At 38.2% G+C, this 10,429-nt stretch overlaps 1 protein-coding gene across 1 annotated transcript; it reads right to left on the bottom strand.

The window, feature by feature from the left end:
• Positions 1-2,706: 2,706 nt before the first annotated feature.
• On the bottom strand, positions 2,707-9,941 carry LOC102219099 (ATP synthase subunit alpha, mitochondrial-like). Its single transcript, XM_005815328.2, has 11 exons — positions 9,808-9,941; positions 9,277-9,352; positions 7,811-7,980; positions 7,484-7,657; positions 6,235-6,401; positions 5,857-6,157; positions 4,908-5,132; positions 4,702-4,809; positions 4,473-4,617; positions 3,309-3,459; positions 2,707-3,233 (listed from the first exon to the last, which is right to left on the bottom strand). The coding sequence occupies exons 1-11, from the start codon at positions 9,865-9,867 to the stop codon at positions 3,155-3,157; spliced, it is 1,656 nt and encodes a 551-aa protein (XP_005815385.1). The 5' UTR covers positions 9,868-9,941; the 3' UTR covers positions 2,707-3,154.
• Between the last annotated feature and the right edge of the window lie 488 nt (positions 9,942-10,429).

Raw genomic sequence — 10,429 nt, 5'->3', positions numbered from 1 at the left:
CTACCTTTGTGTGTGTTTCTTTGTTTGGGGGGGGGGGGAGGGTTTGTCTATGGAACATATAAAGCAGATGGGGTAAAAGTTACTGCAGAAAAAAAATTGATTATTCCTATGTAAGTAGAAAGGCTGTAATGCAAATGATGGGAAAAACCAGTCTTTTGTTATAATTTACTCAAATAAATACTTTATGTTGCAGGCATTTAGGTTTTTAAGACGCCTAGTGTATGAGAACGAAGACTCCATGTTTGTGTAGCGTCAACGTGAAAACCCAAACACAGAGTAGCATTAAAACTTAACATTTTAGCTCATTTTTATATATATCCCCTTGTTAGTGTTAATACTGTCAGATTGTTACTTTTGGTATTTCCCCACAGATTCTGTTCAAGAATTGAAAACAAATTGTCCAACAAAACACCTCGAAATCCCATAGAAATTGTATTGTTTGCTTTTTTTCATGTACAAGACTTGATTATAATGAACTAATGAGGTTCATAATTGAAATTACTCAATCATTTTCTGTCTGGTTGGACCACACAAACCCAACAGCAAACCTGAAATACCAGTTTGAGGAAAAACATTACGCTGATGTTTTACTATGACATGATCAGGAGCTTTTCTTTCCAACACCACTTTACCCTTGAAAACAAGCCCATGTCTTCTGACCTGTCATTGTTTGTTATTGTCTGTATGTCAGCAGCACAAAGCTTGCTCTTATTGTCACGCTGACACCAACAATAGTCCTCAGTGAAAGCAGCTCCACTTACTCTCTGTCACATGTCTGACTTTATCCCACCAGGCAACCATGCAGCTAGAGAAATGCACGACTCAAACCTCTGAGTTCTTAACGTTACATTTCATGTGAACGAGCAGAAAGAACAGAGTGTTCTTCTTGAAAAGGTGGTTTTGGAGGACACAGGCAGACCACAGGGAGGAAGTGAGGACATATCAGCAGATTCACTGAAAATGGGGAAATATTTAGACCAGGAGTGTCCAAAGTGTGGCTCAGGGTCCATTTGAGACACCCAGAAAATTCAGGAAAGGGGCTAATCTGACCTGCAAGCACATTTTGTTGATACAAATAGTCTTTATCTTATAAGGCAGGAATGTCAAAATCATTTTCATTATGGGCCTCAAGTTGATTAATGTTCTCAAAGGGTCTGTTGTGACAGAACATATTGATAAATCAACCTATTAAAAAATAAAAACTGAATTGATTTGACTGATGGAAATAACATTGAACCATGCAACTGTTACATTTTTTTATCTATGTGGCCCTATAGAAAGCAAAGGGCCACATAAATAGCTATAGTGGGCCAGAATCAAGGCCTGTGGGCCTGTGGGCCTTGAGTCTGAAACGTGTTAAAAGGTGACATTTTCACAGAAAAAAATCCAATAGTGACAAAAATATTAACTCCTTTTTATTTTATTAACCGACTTTCTGTATTCCTTTTAATTTCTTAGTAAATAGAACTACAAACTGATCTGGAAACTTCGACTCAAAAGCAGACTTTGGCAGGTCTCTTATAATAACACAATCATGTGAACCTCGGATGATATCTCTATTGATGGGTAAGGCCCCCTACTGGACAATATATGAGACTGCATAGGAAGTCTAAAGACCACAGAAAAAATAAGTTTACTGGAGATAATTTGGAGAACGTGACATTTCATGTGCTTTTATTTAACTCGAAATACAGTAGCTTCTTGCACTAACAAATAGGACAACAAATCCTGACTCCATTCACCTCAGGGGAAGTAATGCATCACAGTTGCTGATTTGTTGTCTGTATATTCATGATCTGGTTTATTTCTAAAGGTTCTGCTGGAGAAAAGTGAATTAATGCAGAAGAATCCAGTTTGAGATGATCTGGGTTGAACATCAACTTCTGGTTATTATCAGCATAAAATATTACAGTTTTGAAGCATTAAATTATAAAACTAGAGTTTATCTTTAGACTAAACTCAAGTTTATGGGAAATAAAACTGTAACTACTAATGGCAATGAACCTGTGATGTAACATGGATCATGTTAAATATCCATTACTGGATATTTCACAAATTAACATATACTGTATGTAGGCCAGTTTGTTTTTGTCTTCGTTGTTAGCTGTTTGCTATTTCATTATAATACTCCCTTAATCAGTTCACATTAGTTGTGAAAGCTACGTTACACTGCCATAATCACTATTAATTTAGGCTGCTTAGCAACAAATTTATAGCCTATTAAATATGGATGCTACAAAATGAATATTTTCACCTGTAGCAGATACTTACTGTATATTGCAATTTTGCAGGTGGGTAGAGAACCCAAAAATTGTACCCAAATATGAGTAGTACTACTTACACATATTTTTAAATATATGTAAAAAGTAGCTGTCCCAAAAAAAAAAAAAACACTTTACAAAGGTATTTGCCAAGTTGGCTATTTTTTAAGTTAACCGAGTCTAATATGCATATAATGCAAGAATTATTATTATTGCTCCAATACCAACACTGATCTTGGTATTGCTATTTAGCTCTACATGCCTAAATGTCTTGGCATCTTTTTTTGCTTTTGCAGAAACCAATAGACCAAGTGTACCTAAAAAAAGTGGCCTGTAAATGCCTCTCTCATAAATACAGCTTTCAGCTAAAGTTAAATAAAAACCTACATTTAAAATTCTAGATCAGGATTTAATAAAACCTTCAAACAAAAGACAGGACAATAAATAATTTGTGACAGCGTCACGGCATTTATTATTACGGTATCAAACAGTTTTTACCCCTTTACTCCATCCACAGGCCAACTGGGGGGGTTACAGCTCAATCATAGTAAAACCAGTGAAGAACGGGTTCAGTCAAAATTAATTTAAACCCTCTCATCTGGTCTGCTTGAATATATTTCTAACAACTTATTACAGTTAACATGTTTTATGAATGTAGAACACCAGAAGCAAAATGTTCAGAATCACATGTTGCTGGCTGGAACTGCCCGAATTAAATTCTGCTGCAGTCAAGAACCAGAAGAGCCGCAAAGCAGAGCAGGAGGAAAGGAAGGGCTGTAAAATTTTATTTGGAGAAATCTGTACATGGAGGTTTTGGCCTTCAGTGTGTTCACATGTATACGCTTTAGGACACAGACAAGACGCTTACTGAGGATCTGGAGAAGTGCAATCCATTACTCAAAACTGGACAGGAAGTTCAGTACAATCTGCTTCAGTTTAGCATCTGATGCCTCTGAGATCTTTCCATCGGCCCTGGAAAAAAAAAAAAAAAATTAATAAAAATATTTTAAATGTGCCAACCTATACAAGAGAGAAGCTTTGCCTTACTTGATTGCAGAGAGCAGGTCCTGCTGCTGGCTGAGGATGTGCTGCAGGAATGCCTTCTCAAACCTTGTGATCTTGCTGGGCTCCATCTTGTCCAGGTGTCCTCTGACTCCGGCGTAGATGACCGTTACCTGCTCCTCAATGGCCATTGGAGCTGCAGGAGAGAGGCAGGTACACCAGTACATAAACCAGTCCAGATATTTTTCAGTATAGTTCAGGATTTAACTGTGTTGGTGTTAAAGTTTCTTTCCAGTAGTAGATAACATTTTTCATTTAGTATAGATCTAGATTAGTTAGACGCAGAAGCTAATGGTTAGCTCTTTTTTTTCTTAACTTCAGAGCTTAAAATCTTTCAAACAGCTTTAGCTCTAATTTAACTGTATTATTCTTAATTCGTAATTTTAGCACTATTTTACACAACAAAAATACTGGGGCTGCAACTAATTAGTTATCAATTAATCTGATTAAAAGAAATGATCACATTTGACTTTTCACTAAACACTTGACACTTTACAGTCGAAGTGTTTCATAAATGCAAAATGTTTATATTTTTTCTAGTTTTGCCTTAATTACAGCAATAAATGCATTTCTTATTAAATTATTCTTTTCTGAGTATGCACATTTCAGTTAACGATTACCAAATTAGTTCATCCCAATTAGTGAACTTAAATCATTTCAGTTCTTAAAAAAAAAGTATATTATAGTGATAGTATAGATGATACATTTATGCTGGAAATGGAGTTAGGAGGTGTTGTACCACCAATAACTTTTCTAATAAGGATTATGTAAAGAGTTTTCACCTTAGTAACTGCCTTAAATAAAACGTAGATGTAGTTTTCACACAGCCTAACTTTTAATCAGCTTCTCTGACAGAAAACATTTTACACAGGAAGTTTATTAGTGGTGCACCGCAGCTGTCTCAGTTAATTATGGCAATCAGTTTGTGTACTTATCTGCCCATTGCAAACAGGAAGACTTAAAGGTCCAATAGGAAGTGTTCACATAAACCCTGGTGGAGACATGAGTCATCTTAAGACAGCAGACGTCCAATTTGGCCTCTGGATTCAACTCATCTAGATTTATACCAAATGAAGATGCCAAGAGTGCCATCTACTGCAGGTAAGATATTGTTTATCACTTTACGGATCCTGACCCATCAACACTCACAGTACTGTCCCTGCTTCAGCAGCTCAGTGAGCCTGACGCCTCTATTGAGCAGCTGCTGGGTGGCGGCGTCCAGGTCAGAACCGAACTGAGCGAAGGCAGCCACCTCACGGTACTGAGCCAACTCCAGCTTCATGGTACCAGCCACCTACAGGGAAGTCAGACTGGATTTAGTGGATTCAACTCTCATTAAACATAATGAGGGTAAATTCTAACCACAGACTGGACCGACCTGCTTCATGGCTCTGGTCTGGGCAGCAGAACCCACTCTGGACACAGACAGACCCACGTTGATGGCTGGACGGATACCCTTGTAGAACAGCTCAGTCTCCAAGAAGATCTGCAGCAAAAAAAAAAAAAAAAAAAAAAAGGACAAAACTAAATTAAACACTGCATAAAGAGACCATTTACTGAATATTAATATGAAACAATACTGACCTGTCCGTCTGTGATGGAGATCACGTTTGTGGGGATGTAGGCAGACACGTCTCCAGCCTGGGTCTCGATGACGGGCAGCGCGGTGAGGGAGCCGCCTCCAAAGTTGTCGTTCATCTTGGCTGCTCTCTCCAGCAGACGGGAGTGCAGGTAGAAGACGTCGCCAGGGTACGCCTCACGACCTGGAGGGCGGCGCAGCAGCAGAGACATCTGACGGTAGGCAACAGCCTGGTGGGAGAGACCAGGAGAAAATTAGTCCATATGCAACATTTGGCTGAGTGATAAATCCGTTTGGGTTTTTGAAGATTTCACTTTTGGGAAATCTGGATCCGCCCCCCTTCAATAAAGCATTTCTTGGATTTCCATAGTTCAGAGTGATGTTGACACACCTAATGTCTGCCATCCTGTCTGACATCAATTCAGGTTAACTAAATAGAATATTAGGGCCAGGATACAATTCATCTTAGTTTATCGGAATAAAGTCATACTACCAGAATAAAGTTTTAATATTAGGAAAATAAATTAGTGATTTTATGAGAACTCCAACATGACAAAAAATTTAAATGAGGAATATTAAGCATTTTGTGAAATTATATTTTGGTAAAAGTTTTACAGATAATACATAATGGAAATATTTAATCACATCGACTTTGAAACAATCATACAAACAACTGTGTCTACTCCGAAGACAGATCTACACAGACTGAACTGATAACTCAAAGATTTTCTCATTTTTTCCCCCCACTTAATTTTAAGAATTTTTGGTAACATTGCATCTTTATTCTGTTAATATTGCAAGTATATTCTTGTAGTTAAAATTTCATAGCCTGGCCCTGATATGCTGTTGTACAACTCAGAAGAGATTTTTTAAAATAAAAGCCACTTTTGAAAATATTCTGTCAAATTAAGGCATAATCTCCTAGCTTTAATTCCACTTGACATTCGAACTCGCCTGCTTGGACAGATCGTCGTAGATGATCAGGGCATGTTTGCCGTTGTCTCTGAAGTATTCTCCCATGGAGCAGCCAGAGTAAGGAGCGAGGTACTGCAGCGGAGCGGCATCAGAGGCGGTGGCGGACACAACGATGGTGTACTTCATGGCGTCAGCGTCAGTCAGCCTCTTCACCAGCTGAGCCACGGTGGACCTCTTCTGGCCAATAGCAACGTAGATGCAGTACAGCTTCTTCTTCTCGTCGGTTCCTTCGTTGAAGCGCTTCTGGTTGATGATGGTGTCGATGGCAATGGCGGTTTTGCTGAAGTGAAAATAAGCAGCGTTTAGAAACATCAGAGCATAAATGCATTTCTCTAAATGAGCTCTGAATGTAGTTACCCAGTCTGCCTGTCTCCGATGATCAGCTCACGCTGGCCACGGCCGATGGGCACCAGGCTGTCCACAGCCTTGATTCCAGTCTGCATCGGCTCCCTCACTGAGATACGGGGGATGATACCTGGAGCCTTCAGACCAACACGTCTGCGGATCTTTGAGCCCAGAGGACCCTGAGGAAAAGAGAACCATGCTGCTCTTATTCATGTTTCTGTCATAAATTTACACTAGATTTTTTATGAATACAAGAGATGCACCGATCAAATGGCCAGAGATCAGAGAATTACAAATTTCCTTTGACTGGCGTGTAAAAAACCGGGGGGGGGGGGGGGTTGCTTTAAACTCTTCAACAAATGAATCAAAAACCCAATAACTTCCTTGATTCTTTGTCTATGAACATCAATCTTTGAAATACATCAAAGTAAGAAAAAAAAAATTGGAAAAACCAAAATCTTACTCTGCTCGGTTAAACACTACAGCAGGATCTGATCCATTTTGATTCTTTTGGGACAATTCAAATTTTTTTTTTTTTAGAAATCTTATGAAACTTGCTCTACTTTTTATTAGCTTATTTATTGAGTCAAATCTGAATTACATGTTTTGTTGCTGTGTTTGTAATTTTGTTTTATTAAAACAGGTCTCTTTTGGAAATGAGACAACCTGTATAAATGAAGGTCAAATTAAAAAAGTTAATTACAATACCGTTAGACTTTTTTTTAAGGACTGTACTCCCCTATCCTCTCATACAACAATAACACATGGACTATCCTCTCACACACACATCACGGACTGTTTTCTTCACACACATTCAACTTGTAAATTTTATCTGCCATTATTTATCTGTAATCCATTCCCTAACATTCTTGTATAATCTGTATAATCTGTGCATATAGCTCCCATATTTATACACAATATCTATATCTCTTGCTATAACCCCTTATAGTCCATACATACATAGCCTTGTACATCTGTAAATAAATATTTATATCTCGTAGAGCACTTCTGGATAGATGCAAACTACATCTCGTTGCTTGTACTTGTGACAGTGCAATGACAATACAGTTGAATTCTATTCTATTCTTTTTTTAAAATAAAAAGCAGAAATTAATTTCAGTTAGAAAAATCTTCAATATTGAATTTAATTGAACAACGAAATGATCTGCTGTAGAATACCCATGTAACTTTGAAACTGATCTACAAATTTTCCCATCAAAGTGTCTTATTATTTATTTGTTTTTATGAAACTTGAGTTAACCTTTCCATCGATGGCGTTTCCCAGAGCATCCACCACACGGCCCAGCAGCTCCTCGCCCACAGGAACATCCACGATGGCTCCAGTTCTCTTCACAATGTCGCCCTCCTTGATCAGCTTGTCGTTACCAAACACCACGACACCAACGTTGTCAGGCTCCAAGTTCAGAGACATGCCCTACAACGACAAACGTACATATTTAGTATTTTGACATTAGGAAGTAATAAGCTTTTTGATTTCAGCTTCTGTTGAATCACAGCTGACCAGATGCAGAAAGCAGCTTTAACAGTTTCTTTTGTTTTTTTACAATCAATTTGTTCCTAAACATACTTTGAGTCCAGAGGAGAATTCCACCATCTCTTCAGCCTGGACGTTCCTCAGGCCGTACACTCTGGCGATACCGTCACCGATGGACAGCACACGGCCCGTCTCCTCAAGGTCAGCGGAGGTGTCGGCACCCATGATCTTCTCCTCCAGGATGGAAGAGACCTCAGCTGTGCCTGTGAATTAATAATTAATATTACAACTGCTTCGTCTAACAATACATGGAAGCACGGATCAGTGTCGGGTTTCATTCCAAAGACAAATTTGTTGATCTAAATTATTTTTGGCAACAATTACAATCACATAAAAGAAGCAAAAAAGTGCTTCAGGTTTTTAGGTGGGAGATGGTTTGAATCAAACAGAAGAAATTTGCAGAATAATCCCATTTATGCACAAAAGCACATGTACTCAACCTTTACTGAAGTGCACTGATGTTTGACTACCTATCAGAACCGGTTAGGAGAAAAACGATTCAGAGGTCTGTTCAATAGATTTGTGCGTCTCTACTACACTTTGACCTTTTCAAAGTACAGCAAAATATTGTTTTTGTGTATTAACATTAAGTACCAAAAAAGTAAAAAAGAAAAGAAGTCCACTAGATATGTTATTAATGAGAATACAGCTTTTTTTCAATCATTGGATTGGAAATAATTTCAGAATTGAGCCAACACTTTCTTTAAGGGTGCAAAACTGAATGTGTCTTTTTTTATGGTATAATATTATGATGTCTTTAATGTATTATAACAGCAATATATTTTGGCTAAATAAAAGGATTGTTACAAATGAACATTTATTCCAACTATAAACAAAAATATCTGATAAATGTTTGCAATGAAAATTTTGATATAAAATTAAATTTTTCTGATTTTATGTCTCCAAATATCATTGAAGAAAATGCATCTTGAATTCGCTTTTAAAACAATGAAGCCTTCATTTTAGAACAACATACATGACAAAAACTTGGCTTGGTTCCAATAATACTACTACCTCTGTTCAAGAACATGCAGGATTTTCTTCTTTGTGCATCAGTTTCCTTCAAAATCTTGACAGAAAAACAGTCAGGAAAAGCTTGACCAAAGCACCTCTGTTATTTATACACCAGAGTACACCATAAAATTTGATCCGATCTCAATTATACTTCAAGGTGCATGAATGTCTAAAAGTATGAGAGCTCTTAGAATTAATTTTGATAAAAACAAACATTTTTCTGCATATGATCCAGTTGATCACTGAGGCAAAATTGGCACCTCAAATGTCTTTGTCCATTTCTAGTGTACTGCAAATAATCCCATGATTTTAGGTTGAATAGAAGCAAACCATTTGGCAACCAGGGTTTTGTCCTAGATAGCTTACTGAACTGTTTATATAAAGAACTTTGCAACAACATGAAGCGTTTCTCTAGGTATATATAAGTATTGTTTATTTGAATAGAGTAGACAACATGTTGAAGGACAGAACTGCATTTGTCTCACCTGTCTTCTGCAGCCATGGTCTCTGTGTGTGGATGTGGTTGACCCCCACGCAGGCGGCCGGGAGCGCCTTGGACACCTGCAGTCAAGGACAGGCGGACTTATTAGCTTGGCCAAGGGAAACCTCACATTATTCTGTCGGATATTGGTGGTGAGATTAAAAACCTAAGGTCTGCGCAGGTTAAACGCTGCGCAGCGGAGAGGGCATGCGCTGTCAGGCTTCCTGACCTTCAAGCGTGGCTGAATGAGCCGTTAGCTCGGTGTTAGCCTGGATGCTAACGTTAGCCGCCGCAGGACGAAGACCGGGTCTTTGCAAGGACAACTCGACAAAATATGTTTAGCTCAGTAATATTAACACCACAAGGCTAAGTTATTACCGACAGCTGACTTCTTGCGTTCAGATGCGCTTTTATGGATTAGTGTCGCGTAAGCTAGCGGCCTGTACCCTTCACGTTCACAAAGCTCAACAAATAATACCAAAAATGCTTAGTGCTACCACCACAGTAGCTGTATATTGTTTAGTAAAATACTTACAAATCCAGCTCTCCTGGGCAGGCTCCTGACCAAAGCTGCTGCAACTCTCACGGATAACATTTTGTCGGGTTGCTAATGACCTGTCCTCCACTAAGCGGCACCGACCTGCCTGAATGTAATGGCTGAATGAACGCTTCTTCTATTTATTGAAATGTTGTCAATTTGCCTGGTTTACTGCTCAGCTATGCCCCCTGCCGCCAAGGAATAGACAATGGCCTGCTTCCCCCAAGGAAAATCTGGTATTTTCAATAATAAAATGGAAACATTGGCACAGATAAATAATACAGTTATAAAAGGAAAAGGAAAATAATCAGAAAAAACACTTTTCCAAATCAAATCTTTAAAAATATAAAACTACTCATTGTATATATACCATATATCTTAGAACATTTTTTATGTTAATTTATTTAGGTGGTTCCTAATTCGCAACGAAATGCCTCCCTGGCACTTCACAAGACAAATGGCCCAATTCATACCAACTTCATAGAATCCAGTTAATTGCCAAAATCAAATCAATTGAGTCCATTTCAATAAAATGCAATGACAAAGTAAGATTCTGATCCAATTCCATATAGTTCAGTTCGGTCCAACACAAAAATCCCATTTGACACAACACGCTGAA

This window comes from Xiphophorus maculatus, chromosome 12 (assembly GCF_002775205.1).
Source record: "Xiphophorus maculatus strain JP 163 A chromosome 12, X_maculatus-5.0-male, whole genome shotgun sequence".
Classification (NCBI taxonomy): Eukaryota; Metazoa; Chordata; class Actinopteri; order Cyprinodontiformes; family Poeciliidae; genus Xiphophorus; species Xiphophorus maculatus.
Note: the sequence above shows the minus strand (reverse complement) of the source record. Positions and strands in the feature narration are given on the sequence as shown.